This window comes from Fundulus heteroclitus, chromosome 1 (assembly GCF_011125445.2).
Source record: "Fundulus heteroclitus isolate FHET01 chromosome 1, MU-UCD_Fhet_4.1, whole genome shotgun sequence".
Classification (NCBI taxonomy): domain Eukaryota; kingdom Metazoa; phylum Chordata; class Actinopteri; order Cyprinodontiformes; family Fundulidae; genus Fundulus; species Fundulus heteroclitus.
In genome coordinates, this window is record NC_046361.1 from 11,454,800 (window position 1) to 11,478,019 (window position 23,220).

General features: G+C 38.0%; 1 protein-coding gene across 1 annotated transcript in view; it reads right to left on the bottom strand.

The window, feature by feature from the left end:
• The window catches only part of nphp4 (nephronophthisis 4), a 293,994-nt gene that overhangs the window by 235,616 nt on the left and 35,158 nt on the right, over positions 1-23,220 (bottom strand). The window contains exon 5 of the mRNA XM_036133980.1: positions 4,326-4,475. Coding sequence (XP_035989873.1) covers positions 4,326-4,475 — 150 coding nt within the window. The remainder of the gene's footprint in view (positions 1-4,325; positions 4,476-23,220) is intronic.

The window sequence follows — 23,220 nt, forward strand, 5'->3', positions numbered from 1 at the left end:
GGTTAATGCACTAGTTTTAAAGAATTAAAAATATATGAAGAGGAAAAAGAAATAGCTTAAAACCTACATGAGGTGGGCACTGGGGGACAGCATATATCAAAAAGAGGGCTCTGCTTTGACTATGGGAGTATAATGGCTTTCTGCTAAAAAGCAATGAGGTAAACTATAGCCAGGAAGCTTCAAGGATGTTTTCTTTCAGAGACGGATTGGGAGGGATTAAAAGGATCTTAAATCTGTCGTCTAGACAAGTGTATGACCATATGGGCCACAAAACCAGGAAGACAGACCTGACGAAGAGTGGCCATCTCCTGCCGACTCAGATTAGTATGTGTTGTCATTAGTCGTCATTTTGGTTAATATGTGAGATGAGTGTTGGAGCAGTGGTGATATTTACACGATGCTCACAAACTCTGTCCTTTATGACTAAGAATCGAATAGGAATGGGCTGAGAAGGATTATTGTCCTTTGTTGTTGCTTATAATGGAACTGAATAAAGCAACCGTAAACACATTTACTTAATAACATGGCCATTAGCCAGCTAGTTAAGAGCAAAGAAATGTTGTTGTTTTCCTGCTAATGCAGCTCTGGGCAATTTGGCCCTCTGTCCCCTCCTATTTAACGTTCATTTTTAGGCTAGCAGATTAGATTATTTACGTCTGTCAGGGGAGCGGCAGCCAAGAAACCTGAAATATTAAGAAAGTTTCTAGAAAGGGGAATTGTCCATGAACCGACCGGAGATACATGAAAACCTTGTAACTAACCAAAATCATGTTTAATTTGGGGAACCAATACTTATTTCACCCAATGAAATGCAAATCAGTTTTTCACATTAATGTGATAGTGGATATTTGACTGTCTCTATTGTTCATTTTGGTAAGTGATCACACCCCAATATCAGCAGACGATCAGACTGTTTTAACTGTGTTTTAATGTACTTATATCTGTGCATGTAGCTGTGCAAATTTTTGAGGATTTGCTTTCAATTTTGTGAATGCATTATGCTTTTCTACTTCATTAGAAGGTTTGATAATCGATGATGACGGCTAAAGCTGACTGACCCATACATCCATGCAGTACATTGCCTGAAGCATCTCTCCTGATGTGACTGATATGACAATTTGGGACACAAACCTCAGTCACAGACTCTCACTTAAGACCAAGACAGCTGGATATCAACTATTTTGGCGGCAAATACGTATGTCAGCCATCTCTCTGATTTGAATGTATATCCCCATCCAAGTAACTAAGATACTGAATGGGTGTAAACTTTATGACACTGAGGAAAATAGTTAGATGAATGTGAAGATTTCATGCCAAACACTGCGACAAAATTGATTTATATCAATATATCAACTGAAGCTACATTATAGTCTGAACAATCAAGATCACTTCAAATATTTGCAGGTGAGAGACTGTTTAGAATAGAACAATGAAGGGTAGCCTAAATATATATAAAATGGGATAATAAGAACCATAGTTTCTGCTTACCAATCAAAGAGAGACTATATTTATTTTACATTAGCACTTGATGAAGAGAAGAGGGAGTACATATTAAACAGGGTAGGGAAAAAGAACATAAACATCTCACACACTTAATAGCTACATGTGTGGAGAGAGCATAGTTGGAAGAGCAGAATTAGATTTTTCATCAAGAGTAAAATGTGGAGCAGATTCTTGTCTGTACCTCAACAACATTGGAGGAACTGTGGGGGTAGAACCTTCACAAAGGTTTTGGCTTCATCCTACACTTATACAATTTTGGAAAGCTATGTTTGTTCTTTTAGCCCAAATCCTGGGTTATGATATACCCAGATAAGCAAAGCATTGTATTTTAGTTTTATGTTATAGGTGAAGCTGTAGTAAGCGTAGATAGATATCTGTTCAAAGTCCTCTTGGCAGCTTGCGAAAAGCCAGTTATAAGGAGTTGGTTTAAAGATAACCAAATGGTTAAAAAAGTTGACTGAAATATATGTCATGGGTATGTTAAGCCATAGAATAAGACTTTAAGAAAAAATCTGTTTGGAGAAACTGACAACATTTGCAGAAAACGAGAAGACATAAGTGCTACTCAATAAACTCTATATTGAAACGTCAACATTGTACGACGTCTCTCCAAACTGTCTACTTTGCTTTTCGTTTAGCTCCATCTTTGTTTAGTCTGCTTTTAAAATGAGAACCCAAACAAATAGCGAGAGGGCATGAAAGGAACCATTTCCATTCAGATTATTGCTCTAAATTGAATCAGAATTGATTAAAAGGAAGTATTTTAGCTAACGGACGAAGTTTGAAAGTTTGACATCCAAATACGGCAAACAGAAAATGGGCAGTTTGATTGTGTTTGTCTAAAGAGTAATGCCTCTATCCAGTGTTTTCATTGCAGCCCTCATCTCTGAAGCACAGAGTCTAGCTCTTCTAAATGCTGCACGAATATCAAGCTGGTGGCTGTGGTCTTAAAAGGCAGCTTAGGTCTCTGCTGCTCACAGCCCCAGAACATGAAGAGGATTAGCTTGCTACCATACCTCCCACTGACTCCCAATGATTATAGCTCTGCACTGTCAGACTTCATTACGTTCCCCCTTAGAAACTTACTTTCTAAGTACTGCAGACATTTCAACTTCTGGTGGAACCAAGTTTCCAAAAAAAGACCACTGTGATGAATGTCCTGTGTGTTATGTGACAGCTGGAGGAAGATGAGTGTGCAGTTTTGTATGCAATAATGGATTACGCTTGATGTACCAAATGCGATAAGTTGAACCAAGTCGTGTAATTCTATATTAAATTCAAAAGAACCTATTTAGTTGGTTTCCTTGTTTTTTTTTTCAGCAGTTTGAACAAGAGCCGCAGAAAGCAGAATCTGGGGTTCTGTCATTATAGAGCCAGACGTCTATAAGAGCATAATAGATGGTTTTGAACATTTCTGTGAAGAAGGAACGGTTTGTGATCATAACTGTGTCAAATAGAGAAGCCTGCATACACCCAGAATACAATGTATGATATGTAAAAACATCTTGTCCCAATATGATTTAGGCAAAAAAAAAACAAGAAAAAAAAACATTTAAGTGATAAGGACAGTGGGGACTAAAATTAACCGCTAAGCTATGGACTGTTATTAAGAGTAAAAATTACTGATTCATTGGAATTGTAAAATAAGCTCATTTTACAGCTATTAATATGAGTGCAAAAAATACTGTCAGTTGTTTGGATTATGGCTTCAGCTGAATCTTGTGAGATTTCTCCAGCTTCTTCCTAATGTACGCAGCTCCTAAATTCTTGTGCTCATGCAGAACTGTGATATCCAAGTGTGAATGCAGGACAGGAGTGTCCAACAGCAGCTGTACACACGAGCACTCCTAATGAGCACCAGACCTCTGGTTGAGTGTTTCTTCCAACGCCATTAGAAAGCAAAGCAATGAAAGCTATTAGCAGAGTTTTTTTGGTGAGGCCAGCAAATATGGGCATAATTTACGGGCCAAGAAAGTTGTTCTCAGAGTATTTCTGGGAGCCAAGCTAACACATTTCTTCCTTGTGGTATACAGAGGATTTTGTGTTTCAGACCATAAGCAACTTTTACGATTGCTTTACAAGTGCCACATTTGGTTTCATTATCTTATAATTGTAGATGTGAAGCTCAGATTCAGCACATGTTATGCACAACATAAATGCTGCAGTAGTGGGATGTTACCGACAAATCAGGGTATACCAAAGTATCAAAAGGTTAAGGATTTAAAGCAACTAAAATTATCTGTTAGCCTGTACCATTCCTGCACTTTAAAGTCCTTATAATAACATCCCAGGAAAAGATTTAGAGTATCTGGATTTTACATAAGCTATTTGGAGAATAGAAAAAAATACAGGGCTACTCTACACATTGCTGCACACCTCTGGCCAGCTGGCTGAAAGAAAGCAACTACACTTTTTAATGAATTGGGCTGTTTAAAAATATTTCCAATGGCAAAAAAAAAAGATATTGTAAAAACTGAAGAAGCACCAGCATTCTCACTCATCAAGTTAACGCTGCTTTAAAACTACACATGCCAGGCCATCAGCTAGAGCTCAGCTACCCTGCAGAATATAGGCTGGTAACCCAGGCTGATAGCCCAACTAATTACATGTTACTGAAAACAAAATATTCAAATCACAATGGTAAGACCGGCTTCGCATTTAGGAAAAGTATATCTGTAGTTACACAGATAATATAAAATAAAGGTAATGCATTTTAATCCTCTGCCTTGCTACATTTCCACTAATTCAGAAATAGGAGATGGATCACTGTGGCATCAGAGTTTGACAGAGGCCTCATACTGTACCAAACGTAAAAAGCTCACCTGCTGGAGAAGGGATGAGCCCAGGTATGTTGTCCTCTCCGCACACGAAAGCATTCTCGGGAAGGAGATGCATTGCAGAATTCAGTGAAGGATGTGTTTTTAGCACACAGTGCAAATGTGCTCCATCAATTTCCTTCAGTAGGTTGTCATCTGCAAAAAGACAATAAAAATGATTTCACCACAAACAAGCAATCTCTTTTGTTGAATACAAACGAGTTCAAGGATATTTCAACCTGGCCATTAGCACCAGCCCATCCAAAGAGATGTTATCCATCTCTTCAGTGTCAGGTTCTAATGTCCCCACCAGATGCAGGGACGTCACCCGGCAACATGGCATCCGAAACGCACACAATTTATTTATTTTTTTTTACATTTCTCTCGGCTGCTTGTGACGTAGCTGCACTGTTCCAGTGCGCTGCGGGCATCACTTTCCCAGACTAAAACAGAAATGACAGCCATTCAGCTCCGAAACCCAAAGAACCGCCGCAGCGTAGATGAGGCGCGCGACATGAGCAATGAGTTAGACGTTGTCATCTTTCAGCGAGGTCATTCAGAGACGAGTAGCGAGCCACAACTCCTGCCATCAACACAAAGCACAGATCATTTGGAAGGTGAGTATAGTGGCGTTTGGTACGCTGGCGTGTGTTGGCTCCCCTCAAGCCTGACCGGCGTAGCAATCTTTCACCGTGGCAGGGTTAATGATCGGACCTTCAACAGCACTGGTTACAAAAGAGCAAGCTTCATTCGCCCTCATGAGTTGCTCAACAAGTTGGAGCAGAGCAATCTGAAGGGGGGAGTCATTACACACGGAGAAACGATGCTGCTGTGGAAACCCAACATTTTGGTTTCTAATTATCTTTGTAACTCAGCTGTTTGCTTTATTTCCCTGTCAGCACTGCTGTAAAACTATTATCACAACTGCACGCTTTTAGAGCCATTACTATTGTATAATACGCCCCATTCTTTCTATTATACGCATCAAGCTGCTCCCTTTAGCTGCACTCTTACTCCAACCAGATACACAGTTCATCAATGAGTAAAGTGGTAAACATTTACTGTCTAAAAGCACTCTTGGACTAACAGGTTGTCTGCAGGAAGAGATTTATCATGTAGCAATTGGAAAGCTTATAGTGAGGGGGGAAACTGAACAAGACCTATGCATAGGGACCATAAAAACTGTTTATTGTAGTTTTATAGCCGCCTGCTAAAGAACGACAAATAACAGCGTCACTATAAACAGCCGTGAATGTCTGACATCCAAATAAGAGCAAGCGCTGCTCATTTACAGGACTTGTACTCCATCTGCAGTCTCCAACATTTCATATCGAATGGCGGGACAAGAGAAGACACATTTGAACATCACACGAAGCTGCTCAGTTGCCTCAGAGTAAAATATGTCAAACATCAGGAGGATCAAAACCAGGATTTAAGCTGTGATCAACATGAAACCACTAAAAAATCTAACAGAGGACACTGTGACTTTATTTAGGCTTATACATTTGTAGACTTGGTGTTTTTTTTTTTTTTTTGAAAAATCAAGTGTAAAATTGTTGCCAAATAATGTTTTTGTGAGCAGCTGTGCCACTTCTCTCACAATCAGACCTTAAACCATCCATAATTGTCTCTTTATTAATTAGGTCGTCGAGAATTAATAGAAACAAAGGATTATGAATAATACTCAATAATTCAATAACCTTTCATGAAATATCCTCGCAAGAGCTAATTTCACTGCCTAAAATGTATGACAATAAATATAAGGATACCAATACACTGTGTGAGATCCACATCCTTTTGTACAACAGAACTAATCCCACGTGTAGGATGGGCACCTAACCCAGGCGTTTTTAAATGATTGAATGAGATCATACATACAGATTAGTCAGTGAGCCATGTAGCATATTTTTCACAGCAAAGATTTATTAAAAAAAAATCACCACCCATGTTGTATAACATTGAGTGCTGTTTATTCTGTTAAAATAACAGTAACAGTGAAGTAGAGTATACGGGGGATAGATGCAAAGAGGGCAGCTGAAATACTACTGATTCAATTTTACGACATTCAAAGCAGAGCGATAAGTTTATGAAGCAGGAGAATATTTTTTTTTCTCCGAGTTTAGTCAACACATGATTACCAGGAACCACCAAAAAAAAAAAAAAAAGTTCTGAGCCAAATGATTAACATGACATATGGAAAACAGAGAAACCGTGCTAGGATTAGCCTAGCGCTTCAAGACACCGCTTCGCATGAACACATGGTTAGTGGGAATAAATCATAGAAAGACTGGGGCACTATTTGTCAAGTCAGATATTTGTTCAGAGACAAAGTTTAACTTATTTTAGGTGACGTGTTTACTAATTTAACTTAGTGTTCCGAGTAGCATATTTGAAGTTTCCCGCAGAAACTGTGGTTGGTTCAAAATATGTGTTGCAGTAAAGAAATACAGAAGTGAGAGACTGCATTATAGCGGACACCTGTAGACAATTATATTACTGTTGTAAACTATGTAATACTGATGAAAAGCAATCCGCTCATTTATTATACTGTTCTTTCAATTTGCTGAGTTTTCCACTATTTTATTTACTTTATTGTAACAATGGATTGAGATTCAGCTAATTCCTAATATTAAATCACTCATTTGGGTGTTGGGGTAAGAAGCTTGACCAGGACATAACCATGGACAATATCCACCATACCACCTATTGAAGTATGGTCCCTGAGTTATACAAAAACTGCAAAACTCCTCCACTCTGAATAAAGGTGGCAAAGACAGCCACATCAACCGTTATTCCTTTACAAAAAATATAGACTCAAAAGCATTAAAGTGTTTTCTATTGTTCTCTGCCCTATTAAAGCTTCAATCATCTGCAATTTCCACACAAAGTTTATATTGTACACCCTGGGAGGTGCAAATATCGTCCCAATAATAACATCACAATGAGCTCCAATATTAAAGAAATGATTGAAAACATAGCAAACATCATTTGACATATTTACATTTGTCAACAGGGTTGTTGTTGTTTTTTTTATATGCAACTTGATTGGCAAATAGAAGACACATATTACAAAACCTTAAATTGTCCGAGGCTAATTTGATTAAGATTTTCTTTGTAAAACTGCTCCTTTTTTTCAGTTAACAAAAACAAGATTTGCCCTTGGGATTACTGAAGTATTTCTGAATTGAATAGAAGATGAAAATCCTGAAAAGCTAATAGCTTTTCAACAAAAAGCCTGGCAAAAAGTCCATTTCTGCTATAAGAGCCTTTTTGACCATTTTGAGGACAAAGCAACTGCCTTCATCTTTAAAGTCACTGTGGGGGAGATTGAGAGAGAAGGATGATGATGGACTGGATCCCTGTGTTCTCCTTCCCTCCATGCTAGTGACTCATCTCTTTCACAAAGCTTTAACTCTCTCCTGCAGCTCACTTACAACGAAGAAAGGTGCTTACTTCTAAAAATGAAAATGGAAACCTCCATGGTTGCGGCACAGTTTAACCTCTTTTGCAAGCATTTTGAGTCACAAAAGCAGCTTTTATTGAAAAGCTGTTTCTTACCATAACACGGCAAGAAGTGAATGAAAAGAAAAGAAAGTAAACAAAAATCACAGAACTTTCCTGACACAGATGGCGGCCAGGTGTCAGATTCTTTTTCATCATTTATACCTTGTTATTTATTATGCATCAGGCTTGAGTTTCAGTCAGATGCTGCGCATAGATTAGAAAGCTATTCCAGAAATTCCTTACAGCATTACCGGCTATGTGGTACCTCTGAGTCAATTGAGGAGCAACTTGGCAGGAGATGTGAAAACAAGGAACCTGGAAGGCATGGGGGACAAAAATCGCTCAGAATCAGAAAAACAGAGCCAGTAACTGTTGGAAAACATTGGAAACAGAAGATAGAACACAAGTAAGTTCGACATAAAGTAATGTTAATATGCTCCAGTATAAACTAACATTGGATGACATAGTGATTTTAAATTCACTATTTAATATTTCATGATCACATATGTTCAGTGCCAAATTAGGTTAAAAGTATAAATAATTTCACACCATTAGGTCCTTCAGAGAGCTGTGTGTGATAGCCGCTGGTAGTGCAACACAACAGAAAGGCCTGGTCTTCATGTCTGTGGCTTGCAGAAAAAGATTTCTGGTAAGAAGTTGTTTTAAAACATATAATGTTAAAGTTTAATACACACACACACAGTTGCTATTTTGCCTTGTGTTTCAATGGAGCATGAGGATACATAGCTTTAAGTAAATAATGCTTCCGCTTCACCTTTCTACACATCTAATACTGTAGCTTATGTAACTTGCTCTCTGGTTCAGTCAGCTTGTTAGGGATCTCTTTGACATGCTGAAGGCTTCTGAGGCAAATCTGCAGCTCAGAAATGCTACACACACACACATACATATATATATATATATATATATACATATATATATATATATATATATATATATATATATATATATATATATATATATATATATATATATATATATATATATTACGGCTGCCAGTTTTAACGCATTAACATTGTTAGACCATAACGCCGACAAATTGTTTAACCAAATTGTTTAACGCACGTTAATCATACGTCAAAACACACACACCATTACTAATGTTTTTTCCCCGCAGCGCATCTCCGGACTGTGTCTTTTTTTCCCTCTGCTCTTTACGTAGTTCCAAGAATGCTAGAGACCTTAGCATAACAGACCTGCACTCACTGTTGCCAAATCCACTTATTTTATGCAACTTTGTGCTTCTTGTTTCAAAGGCGCTTGTAAATTTCATGAGTCGCAGGTTGTGGTTCTTTGGGCTTGTTTCTGAAAGTGAAGTCGCTTATTTGGGCTCTAAAATAAGTGACGATAAACACAAGTTATTAAAAGACCTGCTTGCACTACAGACACTTGAGTATAACAAGCTGAAATATCCCTCCGCCTCAATACATGCTGCTGCACATCGTCCTCTAGAATGACATAATAAACTCAGAAGGAGCAGCTCTGCCTGTATTTTCTGCAGTTTACAGTTGCAGTAACTGATGATAACTGCGGAGAGAACCCACACATGCACAGGGAGAACATGCACACTCAATGCAGAAAGACCCAGGGCAAGGGTAGGACTTGAACCCAGGAGCTCCACTGTGCAGCCCCTATATATATATATATATATATATATATATATATATATATATATATATATATATATATATATATATATATATATATATATATACATTGGATTTGAAAGGAAACAACTAAAATGTAACTGAAGTGCAGACTTTAAGGAGTTGAACAAAATGAGTTGAACAAAAATATATGATTAAACATGTAGCAATTGTAGCTATTTTTATACCAGTGCTCCTCATTTAAGACTTAGACTTAGACTTAGACTTAGACTTTCTTTATTGTCATTTTGTATACACAGAGTGCATACAGAACGAAATTTCGTTTTCACACAGCTCAGAAATATTGCAGTAACTCTACAGGATACCTTGCAGTGAATTACAGTACAGGATAAAGTGCAGTGATCAATCGCAGTCACTTACAGGATAAATTTCAATTTGCTTCCGGATAAAGTGCAGCAGTGAACAGTAGGCAGTTGAAATGTAAACAATGTAAACCAAATGTAGACAAATATGCAGTAGGGTGCAGCCGTGATTTAAAAGTAGACAGTTGCATTGTACACAGTTTTGCAGTGCGTTTCCGGTTAAGGTGCAGCATCAATTTTTCAGGATACGATACAATGTGCAAATGTGCACATTTGGGGCTCAAAGGTAATTGGACAAATATACATAACCCTAAGTAAAATGTTACGTTTCAATATTTTATTGGGAATCCTTTGCAGGCAATGACTGTCTAAAGTCTGGAACCCATGAACATCACCAAACGCCGGGTTTCTTACCTTTTGATGCTTTGCCAGGCCTTTACTGTGAGCTGTCTTGAGTTGGTGCTTGTTTGTGGGTCTTTCTGCCTTAAGTTTTGTCTTGAGCAAATGAAATGCATGCTCGATTGGGTTTAGATCTGGTCACTGACTTTGCCATTGCAGAATATTCCACTTCTTTACATTATAAAACTCTTGGGTTGCTTTTGCAGTATATTTTGGATCATTGTCCATCTGTACTGTGAAACGCCGTCCAATCAACCTTGCTGCATTTAACTGAATCTGAGCAGAACGTATATCCCTATGCACTTCAGAATTCATCCGGCTGCATCTGTCTTTTGTCATATCCTCAATAAACACAACTGATCCAGTGTCATTGGAAGCCATGCATGACCATCACACTGCCTCCACCATGTTTTACAGAAGATGTGGTATGCTTTGGATCATAGGCTGTTCCAATTCTTCTCTAAATGTTCTTCTTCCCATCATTCTGGTACAGGTTCATCTCAGTCTCACCTTTCCAAAGAATCCTGTTCCACAACTAGGCTGGCTTATTCAGGTGTTTGTTTTTTTTGGCAAAGTCAATTCTGTTATTTTTATTTTTGAGGCTGATTAATAGTTTGCACTTTGTGCTGAATCCATTGTATTTACTCTCACGAAGTCTTCTTTTTATGGTAGACTTAGATACTGATAGACCTACTTCCTGGAGAGTGTTCTTCACCTGAGTGGATGTTGTGAAGGGGGTTTTCTTCAACGTGGAAAGGATTTTGTGATAATCCACCACTGTTGTCGTCTGTGGACGTCCAGACGTTCACAAGCTCACCAATGCACTCTTTTTCTCAGAATGTACCAAACTGTTGATTTAGCCACTCCTGACATATCTGCTATCTCTCTAATGATTTCTTCTTTTTTTTAGCCTCAGGATGACCTGTTTCATCTCCATTGAGAGCTCCCTTGATGGCATGTTGTGTGTTCATAGCAACCGCTTCCAAATGCAAACGCCACACCTGGAATCAGCTCCAGACCTTTAAACTGCTTAATTGATGACAGATTAACGAGGGAAGAGCCCATGCAGCCTTGTTATTTATTTTGCAGTCTTCTAAGTCAATTGTCCAATTACTTTTGGTCCCTTGAAAAAGAGGCGGCTAGATATTAAAGAGCTGTAATTCCTAAACCCTCGCTCCAACTTGGATGTGAATACTCTCAAATTACAACTGAGAGTCTGCGCTTTAAGCCCATATTGATTGTATAATTGTATCCTGGATAGTTTTTCATAAACAGCTAAAATAACAAAGCTGGTGTCACTGTCCCAATATTTTTGGGTATAAATGTTCAGCTCACTCGATTTGGTCTTTTTTGTAGTATGCTGGTGGACAATGTAATGAACAAGCAGTGCCTTATAAGAATGGACACGCATGCTAATGGGGAGTGAGACCCTACAAGAGAGTGAAATTTCAGCACAACGCCTGCGATCCAAAAACAGCTTCCACCGACAATTAAAGTTGACAAAACACATATGACTGCATTTATTTTTAATAAATGTCTTTGCTTAGAAAAAAATTCAGTTAGTATCCTCATTTATTTTAAATATTTTTATTATTAAATTATTAAATTTTTTATGTTCCATGTTTTGTATATATTGTTTAAAATAAACAACTTTCTTTTATTCTTTTTTTTTTTTGTTTTTTTTTAAAATAAGACATTCGGAGCTGCAGTCCTAACCAAAATTGTGTTATACAGCAAAACCGTGATATTTTTGCCTAAGGTCATTATACCGTCAGAATCTTATACCAGCCCATGCCTAATGGAGACATTGAGAGACATGGTATTTTAGAAAAACTGCTGCCACAGCGTTGCATTCTGTTCACTGCTCACACAATGGGCTCATACACAAAACATACACTGAAATGTTCTTGTGGTAATTAGGGGAGACTTATTTAACTTTCTACACTCATGACTTTTGTTTCTAGAAACTAATTCCACTAATTTAAATGGTGCTGCACATGATTCTACAGTGTCGATAAAAAGATTAAAAGACAATTATCCATTGTTTTCAACAGTCCAATTAATGCTAGAGGAGTTTTAATTTGATTCCTGCACCTACATTTGGTTATATAGATCATGTTTGTGTCCTATCCATTTATTAATGACATTTCTGTAAAGCTATTCAAAACACACTGAAGATAATAAGCTGAAATAAGCTAAAAAAATTAGCATTTTTTTATAGGTACATAAAAATTAAAAAAGGAAACTCACGGAGGTCAATTAAAATTTACCTGATATAAGATTTGCAACATTTGCATGTGCGAGATGTATGAGCAGATACCCTGCATACAAATACACCACATACTGTCAATCAATTATTATAATACTTCTGTTCAAGCACCTCTGAGAGGACTCCCTGTTGACACCCTTCACACACCTGCCATAAAATATGAACAGCAGAGATAGAAATTCTCCAGAAGTGTAAAGGATAATAAAGGTGTCCAAAAAACATCCTGAGGTTCCTTGACTGTTGGATCATTAAATGTTTTTTTTTTTTTTACTCACAGCTGGTTGAAAGGGTGTGGAAACCGTACAGCAGCAGACAAGGTGCAGTGTCTTAAACACCGCCACCCAAAAATATATCAACAACAAAATATCTGGTCTTCACAAAATTTACACGTCAACCTGCCTGCAGAGAATATGCTCTATTTGAAGATTCGTCCCATCCTGATCATTTGCTGTCTGAATATATTCTCTCAGCAGAGTTTTTTACGTCCACCAAAGCACACGTTCCAGCATTACTGCGTTCACATTCATTGTTTAACTTCCTTTTGAATCATCCTTTTTTGAGTTGGAAAGGCAGCACAACATTCAACCTTAATTTTAAAAACGACTGGTTTGGACAATGTTAGATTTATGGTGGAATTTCTTATTTTTATTCCTATTATTTTATCTCTTAAGAAATGCTTTAGCAGCAGCAATGCGTGGTCCTCCTGCGCTGCTATGTTTATTTAAATTCTTGCTTTCATCCCGCGGTATGTCCCGCCTTAAAATACAAGACAATACTGCAACGTGATTTGGCCGAACCATTTTATTTTGGTTCTGACACCAAGAGTTGAAGCCTGAGCGGTACAAGGTGGATTCTTGTGTGTTTGTGAATGCACAAATACTGCGACAATTCATCCTGCAGCCAAGGTTAGAATTTGTGTGCACCAACCACAAGCCAGTTGACGCAAATGCAGTAGAGGACCAAAATGGATTTGTGTACAATCCACAATAAATTGAACAGTATCTGAAACACAATCGCAAGTCTGACATCGCAAAAAGCCTGATGCTAGTTTCGGAATGGATAGAGCATGGTTAACACTAACCTGATGACACCAACCTTAAACCGTGCTGAATATTTTCTTAGACGTAACAATAACAGAGTTGGTTCATAGCATCATCAAACCAACCCAAAGAAAAAAACAGCTCAAATCCAATATTGAGAGCCCAAATGAATAATTAATCCATGTCAATGACGACTGCTTGTAAACGTCTGACTGGCACGTCGAGGTGAAATAAAGTATCATTTAAGTAAAAAAAAAAAAAAATACTCTCGAGTCTCAGCAGAAGAACAAAAGTCAAAGAGACTTACGTGTATGTTCTCCTGAGAATATTTATGGTGTGTATGTATATGTGTATGTGAGTTAGCCTGGCCAAAGTGGCTAAAAGGAAGGCAGTCAGGCAAAAGATGTCCAGTGCAGCAGGTGGTTTTATTCACAAAAAAGGTGTTGGAAAAATATTTACAAAAAATCTCAAAAAAATAACTAAAAGGTTTAACATGGCTCAACAGATCAAAACTGAACATAAAGCAACCAAAATTAATGTCACGTGCACACAGCTACACTGACCTGGTTCTCTCCCTCTCTAGAACCTCTCAATTTCTTGTCTTTTATACCTTTCCCCACCAAGGTAGACAAAATGGCCTCCGATGGACTCTCCCACACAGGCACCCCCAAACAATTGATACATTTCCTATCAAATGTATCATTGTTAAAATCAATCCAATTCAGCACTATCTGAATATGAAACAATTGAAATACAAACAGCATTAAATTACACAATGCCCAAAACTTAATATAGATGGATTACTGCTTCCCCCTCTTCAGATGGTCTCTTCCTGTGCCAATCCTCCAACAGGAAGGCCTAATTTCCAGGAAGTAAATTAAAACATCAGGTAAATTCACTGAAATAAAATACACAAGATAAATGAAAAAACAATTACAAACTGAATGATTTGAACCACGATGTTATAGTAAATAATCATTAGAAATGCAAAACATAAACAAACCCGGGATAGTATATATATCTGCAAACTAAAGACTAAATACAATATGGCTAAATCAAAACAAACCAGAATGTTACCAAATGTATATAAACAGACAAATGGAGTTCTCACCCACTTTGTCACACTGTATAAAGCTAAACAAATTATTCTTTTTAACAGCTGAAAACAAAACAATAAAGTAGATTTTTAGGAGGTACAGGTGAAAGGTTTATTTGAAGTTCACTCAAGAAGTAGTATGTGTAGGTGGTGAAAGAGGGATGCATAAAACCCATGTGAAAGCAGCTGAAATGTTGCTTCATCTTTATCACAGGGAAGTATTTTTGTTCATCAGAGCCAAAACATGTCATAGCGCACTCCTTCTTACCCTACACATAAAGCGAAGGCATCATTCTATGGCTTCAGATTAAGTTATGCTAATGTGAACACAATGTACCATCCGTTTGTCACATTAAGAAGTTTCCGGAGTTGCCCCTCATCCTTCTCATTTTCTCTGCTCCTTTCCTCCCAGTTGGTTGAGAAGATAAGCTTAGATCAAAACAATATGCTTACTCCTCTCACACTTTCTTCTCCCTCCTGTTTTTGCATACCAGGATGAAAAAAAAAAACTTTATGTAACTTCCTTGATGCCGTCTTCCCTCCCTTTCTGTCTCGCAGGCCAGACACTGGTTGTAAAAAACTGAATTTTGACTTGGCTTCCACCATTAATCTTTTTTTAATGGTGGAAAAAAAGCAACTATTAAGCTTCCTTTTCTGTCAGCAACCAAATCAACTTGTCCAGTTTTCTTTTTAGCCAGGTCTCTTTGTGTTTATGACTATGGCTACAGGGTTAGAGCTGTCTCTGGCATGGAAGGAAAATATTTAAACTAATAATAGTAATTTTTAAAAAACAACAACCATATTTTAAGTGACTGTTGTAAATCTGGACATTTCATCGCTTTTGGTTCTCTGTTTTTTTCCTGTTTATGAAAAGCAATATTTTCAACTGTCTGGCATCCACTTTTTCTTCTGCCCATTAATTACCACAATCCCCATGAGCAGTGTGTGTGTGTGTGTGTGTGTGTGTGTGTGTGTGTGTGTGTGTGTGTGTGTGTGTGTGTGTGTGTTTGTGTGTTTGTTGGAATAACATGTTATTAGTTGCCAGAATAGGTGTTGGGTGGGATGCAGTTTAGGTGTCTGCCAAGGGGTTGGAATTGGTTTTATGCCTAGCCAGTAAAATGTAGCTTGGTTTTATAAACACACAAACACACACACACACACACACACACACACACACACACACACACACACACACACACACACACACATACGTAACGAAATGGACACAGCAGTCTCTAGCCTTTTATTTAACAGGTATTCACACTACTGTTTTCATGAATGAGACACAGATTATTCTGTATGTTTCACAGTTTAAATGGAAGCCATGCATTGTAAGAATAAAAAGCTACTTGCATAATATGGCATGAATCATTTCAAAGTGAGCAAGTCCTGACAATTGCCTATATTTTCTTATTTTATGCATACTCGCGTGAATATATCAAACCCACTTTTCTAATATCGGCCCTTTAATTAAGGGGATACAGGGGTGAGTTGAAAGTAAATCCTTTCATGAATGTAAAATCAATATAAATGTCCACAAAATGTCTTCATCTACAAAACTACTTCTAAATTTAGTATAGGAGGGGCTTTATATAACAATAACAAATCTAAAAAATGGGCAATGTACTGTTTTTTGGCACAAAACTAGGGACTTAAACCATTGTAACTATTTTGGATTGAAATGCTCCATTTGACAGCGACCAATATTCAAGATCAGAGATTAATTTAATTTATTGAGTTATAAAGAATTTTAAAAACAACCAACTAAGGAACTTAACAGAGATGTAACAAGAGATGCATTGCTGATCGGGATCTGGCAATTTAAACTTCACTGGTCCTGATTGGTGACCGGTCCTGATCGAAGCCTATAAGTCTGATATTTTTTCTATCAGTAAACATGACACCTAAGAGGTACCAGGTCTCACTGACAGGACTCTTTGGATCTAGATGTTGCTACTGTCAGTAGAAGTTTCATATTTAGCTATTTCCAGAATCAGCCAGAAGTTTAAAAGTCCAATACGCAGATGGAAGAAGTTAGAAGGAAGCATTATTTTACATGTTGAGACATATTTGGGGTTTATTTAGGCAGTCTGACAGCAAGGGAGTGAGACCTCAGGAGATAACAAGGCTAAACAGACAACAGCAGAAGTTGCTCTATTTTATCATTCAGCAGGTAGACACGCCCATGGCAAAGCACCTCAGCTCCCCTCACCCTAAACTGGATCTGTAAAATGAAATGCACCTGTCTGAATCACATTATCCAATGAAACGTACGACAGCTGTGTGCATGAGCATGGTGATGAAACTGCGTCTACCACCAATTTTCCCACCAGCAGCAGCGGTGTGGCCATGACATGCGCATCAGTGCTTGTAGCCGATTCAGAGTCAGCACCATGGGCGCTGCTGTTTGTAGGTGCAGCGCGAGCGATACATAGACTGAGTGACTCAATTTAATCTTGTGAATGAAACTTTCAGCCCAAATTAAATTTTCCTTCTACTGACATAAACAACGTTAATTGAGGAGAGAGACAGAGAGGCATTTTCTGAGTCCCATTTGTTTTCTTCTCATGGATCCATGTCAATTCTCTCCTCTGTTGCCTCTGTTGCTGGTGGTGCAGTAATAAAAAAATTTATTAGCAATTACCCAAAAAAGATCTTGAGACAAGTTTCCATATTTAGTTATTATTCCATTTCTGTTTTATACCACTATAAAACAAATTTGTGATAAATTAGAAACCAGAACAGGTATACTTGCAACTGACTGAACCTGAGCAATCAAGGAACATCTAGCAAACAGCATTAGACATGCATGTGCTGCCTTTAGGTTAGAGATCATGCCCAACAGTCACAATGACTTGCTACTAAATGATGAAATGAGATGCAACACAAAAGCCGTCAGTTTCTTTCAACATGTTCATCCCATGGAAAAAACTAAAAACAAAAATTGTTTTGTTGAGATAAGTCATAATCTTCAAAGGCCTGTTTTAAATGTATTTACATAACGGGATAAAACAAGCATGCTTATCTCTATATAAAAACACTGCAACTCAAGGTTGAGAAAAAAACATTTAAATTAATAATATTTGTAGGCAAGACCTTTCCTGGCTGCTATATGGTGAGACAGACCCTTTAAATTGTGCAGGTATAACAGAACATTGACAGGTTTGCAGGATATTCCAGATATGTTCTGAGCAAATACACATTCTTACTGCTTTTTTTGTGCTTTTAGTAAACCAAGATCTCCCTGAGACAAGGCCACAGACTGGAATGTGGCTATGTACAGAAACAGCAAAACAATACTAGAGGTATTAGGGAAGTACATATTTATAAAACATTTTTCAAACATTTCAAGACTTTTATCATAAGATTTTTTTGAATCTCTATTTTCCAGCACCAGTGATTGTTAAGAATGCTAAAAGCTTTGTGCAAAAATTGCCGTTTGTTAAAACCAGCAAGCAACCAAGCTGGTCAATGTAGCGGGATTAGAGAGGAGTGAATATGGCTGCTGTGGGTAAGGAAAGAAAAACAAACTATAAATGTATCTTTGTTTGTAGCCATGGTTTTCTCAATTAGCATACAGTGACACACACACTGGTCTGTTTACGACCCCACTTCAAGTACGAGTCTTTGGAAAAGGCAGAAGTGTATTCAAACACACACATTAGAATAAAGCAATAACAAGAAGTTCTGTTCTTCCTCTTTATGACAAATCTAAAAAATAAGAGAAAAGAAAACCAAGTAAATTAAGCCACATGTGTGGCCTTTGCCATTTAAGTATGTAAAGGTGTGAATGTTGAGTACAGTATAATGATCCCTTTGCAGTCTCATCTCACCATCAATTATGCACTCAGAGCTGAAGCTGCATATAGACGGCAGCTTGCTTTTTTTTCTGGTGCAGCCATCGTCATCCTGCACGCTCAGTTTTGAGTTGTTTTCAACAGGAAATCATTGCTGACTTGTAAAAATCCAACTGAAAAAAGTTTCAGTTGTAAAGTCCACTTTCATGAACTTTACAACATTTTTTATAGCCGTCACCTGCCCAGTACATTGTAGTGGAGAATGAAAATGCGTTATGACTTAAGTCAGAAAACAAGTACATAAGTAATTTCTTCATCTAATGGCAGCATTTGAATTTGGGAAAAATATTAAAGTATAGATCCATTCTTCTTTATATAAGGAGTCCATGCTGGTGGTGTTGGTATAAGGTGTGGGGGATATTTCCTCGGCACACGTTGGGCCCGAGGGTACCAACTGAGTGTTGTTTAAACACCACTTGGTATTGTTGCTCACCATGTTAACACCGTTATGATCCATCTTCAGATGGCTATTTCAACGCACATTAATAAACCACGACACAAGTTAAAATAATCTCAAGCTGATTTCCTGAACATTACAGCGTTCCCTGCTCTCCAGTGGCCTCAACACTCAACAAAGCTGCTCCCTTTGATTGAGATCAAAGGGAGCTGCTTTGGGATGTGGATGTGAAAAAGGGAGGTTTGTTTCGTGGAGGCAGAGAGGGATGACAGGAAGTGTGGTGGGTGACAGATAAGAGAGCTACGGATAAAATCTACGTCCCGGACAATTGTTTTTAAAACAGTGCTGCAGACAGACTCGTTAGCAATCCGGTCCAAAAGTAATTGCTTCAAATTTTATTATATTATTCACCTTCTTACTTTTCATATTGGAAATTATTTCTGGGACATTTTGCACTTTTAAATCTTGGCTGGTTGGTCCCACAAACAATTTGTCATCACTACATCACTCTCTGGACACACAAAGCTGGTTTTCCCTTATACCAGTAGGCTGAACCGTGAAAACCTCGCTTGGGTATTCAGGGGTCTAACAGAGGCGGCCTGACTTCTACCCCCTCACCAAATTGGTCCTTTCACATGGAGACAGCAACAAGGCTCATTAATACAACTTAGTACTTTGTGAAAGGGGCTAAAGGGAACTTTTTCAATTGTTAGACCAGCACCAGTGTTGCATGCAAATCAAGGAGGAATGCTGGCAGGTTCTATGCCAACAGCACTAACCTTGATGAGCGTCTGAGACTTAGTCACTCTACAGAATATGCTGAGGACAGGAGGCTGCCATCTGAAGAGGAAAGAAAAGGTGCCATATGGGCGACGCAAACTTCAGTCAGTAAGTGCTTTGGCAGAGACACTACAGTTTTTAATTTCACTTTAAAAAGTTTTTTTTTTTGTTTTTTCCAGTAAAACATCTTATGACATAATTTACTCACCTCCAACAAAATGTCTTATAAATAGGTATAGTAACCGTCCATGATATTAATGGAAATTATGAGTTATAAAATTACAATCATGAAAATTAAAAGTTAAAATATATGAATGAGTTTCATATGAACAGATTATGGTTTACCATTAAGTCATGATAAAATCTAACCATGGGTCAAGCATTATTAAGTCATAGCTGATTAACCAACATAACATGTATTTAAACCCACATGAAAGTAAATTGAGTGAGATGTCTCTGTTCCAGCTCACCTGAATCAAATGGTTGCATGACCTTCTCTGCAGCCAGCAAGTGCTGCAGAAGCCACTTAAGCCTGAGCTACATTCGCGCGTTGTGTGGCGCCGGTCTGGGCTGAGTGGACGCCAGCCCATAGAACCACTGTAGATGTTTATACTTGACACAGACATAGTTTCGGTATTCGCCAAAAACACAAGGGGCAGTAATCAACATAACCAGCGGAACGCAGTAAAAAGAACATTTCACGCCACACTTCCAAGATGGCCGCACGCAGTATTGTGAATAATGATGAAGAATAGTTGGTGTGTTTATGGCAGCTAAACAGAAAGAAACAGAGGGTTAGAGACTTAGAAGATGGTATGTTCACCCATTGCATACAGAGAGATGTGAAAATGTGAAGATGGAGAAAACAGCCTGTCTGTAAAGCCCATAGGGATATTTTTTAAAACAAAAGATTTAAAAAAAAAATGAAATAAATAAAAACTTGTTTTAGAGGGTGGTTGATTTAGACTATTTATGCCACTGGTGCTGGAAATACAACTCAAAATCCTTCTTTGTATCCACAAACTTGGCCAATAAACTCACCTCTGAAAGTATGTACGTATTTTGTGTATTCTCTTTTCAGTCACAGAATGGACACCAACAACAAAGCATTTAACAAAATTGTGCTGCGTCAAACTTCTGGTCCATTTTATGTCAGCACAGGCAAACTTATTTTGGTGAGGACTCCTTTGAATTCCCCCATTTTGAATGAGGCTTGTGCAAGTGGTCCACACCAGGTTACAAACAATCGGAGGTGCACAACCTTGCGCTACGGCAGCTCGCAAGGCCCGCGCTTGCGAGTGAGGACAGCAGCATTGGTGATGCCCGAAGCCGGCAGTGGAGGACAGAATGTGTGCAGTTTCTGAGAGGTAAAGTGATGTTAGCTGCATAATTGCTGACATGGGCTAATGTTCAAAGCCTTAAACACTAAACACTATCGATCAATGCAGCGGGACAGAGCAGATCAAGAGGCCGACAGACCGATTACCCGCCCCGCCCACAGAAGCGGCGGCTGGTCGGCCCAGCTCTGGAGCTAACAAGAGGACGAATGATGAATGATGAATGACACACAAACCTCTAACGAACATTCTTTTCTTTCTATCTCCTATTTTGTAACATATATGTATATATATATATATATATATATGTATATATATATATATATATATATATATATATATATATATATATATATATATATATATATATATATATATATATATATATATATATATAAATATATAATCTGGACATATATGGAGGGAGGGAGATTTAATTTTGTAGCCCAACAATTTCAAATAATTCCAATTAATTCTGAAAGTGGGCATCTTAAATTGAAAAGGGAGAGGTTTATCTGAATGCAAGTGAATGCAGTATTCTCTACAACTACTGTGTTAACTATAAAAATCATGCCTGGACCAACACATTTGCATATGCAGCATAGACTGTGGAACAGATTCCAGAAATATGAGTATGTTGAATGCTTGAAACTGAATTACTGTTGAAAACGTGTAAGACTTGAATAATCTCTATTTCAAATTGTGGCAATATTATTAAATTCAACTCTTAACCCCAATTGCATCTGCAACACACAAAATTTACTCTTTTTTTTCCCTCTGAGGCCACTGTGTTAAGTAATGGGGAAAAAACAGCATAATGTTGAATTTATAATAAACGAAGTGAATAAACAAACAGTCATAGCCTTGGGGAAATATTTTCTCTTTTGAATTATTTCACATAATCAGAGAAAAAGATGACCGCCATAGCTGCGCTTATTCACTGTAGCACCATGCAGTCTTCAGATACAATCCACAGTCCCCAGCCTTTCACGGTGAGAGGGCAGAAAGCAAGTTCCCCTGTCACAGAGGATGAAAGTTAAAGTGACAGAAAGAAATGGAAAAAAGGGTTTCAACCATAAAAATGGACACAACAAGAGTGGCAGCAACATGGCCCGTAAAGCAGAGAAGCAACGTTCCACTAAACAACAGGCTTTCATTGAATAATTCAGTGAGCATAAGAGTCCGTTTGAGAGCAGGCGTTCTAATATTCATGTGACATGATAGCCAAGACAGGAACTCTGGCTCTCTCTGGGCATGATGTTATTCACACGGTAAGGCACAACGGTGTTTTGTAATTCATAGCCTTGGTTTTAAGCCAACTAAGGACATATATGAGACAACGAGGGGCCTCAGCAGCAACTCAGTAATTAAAAAATGTGTTCTTAAATTTGGAACTAAAGTGTTTCGGATATTCAAGGACAACAAAAGCTGAGGATAATCGCCTACTTCCAGAAGAGAGGTGCTATATGTAGCTAGTCTCTCTAAGCTAAAATGTAGAGCAGGGGGTGTCAAACATTTTACACATCTCTAAAAAGTAAGCATTGGCAATAATTTATTCAATCACCTAAACTTTTGGCACTTGTCAAAGTGACTTCCCTGCATCTGACTTGTTTTCCATTAATAGGACATGTTTTCTTTATTCTTAAAGGAGATAGCTGCAAGTTTAACTCCAGGAGGTGGCGCACTCGTTCCAACCTTCAATTGTACTGTTTGCCAGCCGGTTGCCAGGTCCTTTGTTAGCATTGGCAAACCTTTAACTTATCTGTCCAGAAAGAATGTGGCAACCACTGCATGGCTTCTGAGCTCCTTTGCTTCCTAAGTCGGCATCAACGCTAAAAAGCTTCACCGATGTTCACCCTCATTTTGCTTTTTTTGTTGGTCCGCTTGAATTTGAGAAATATAACGCCAGTAAGAAGCCATTTTTCAGCGCTATCACGGAGCTACTACGATCTGGCAACAACTGAGCTCCGTGACCTACTATCCCTGTTGGTGCAGAATCGTTTTGTATAATCGTTGGCATCGTAACCAGAACTAAATATTTATTTAGTTTGGGCCCAACAAAATTTACAAAACAATTATTTATATACTGTGCATTTATTTTACAGTAAAATGAATACTTTGATTCTGCACCACTCTAGACATTCTGTGGATGTATTATTGCTGAAAAATGTATTGTTTCGCTGAAAAAGTTGTAGTCATTTTCCATTAATCTCCATTTCTGCAATACACGGA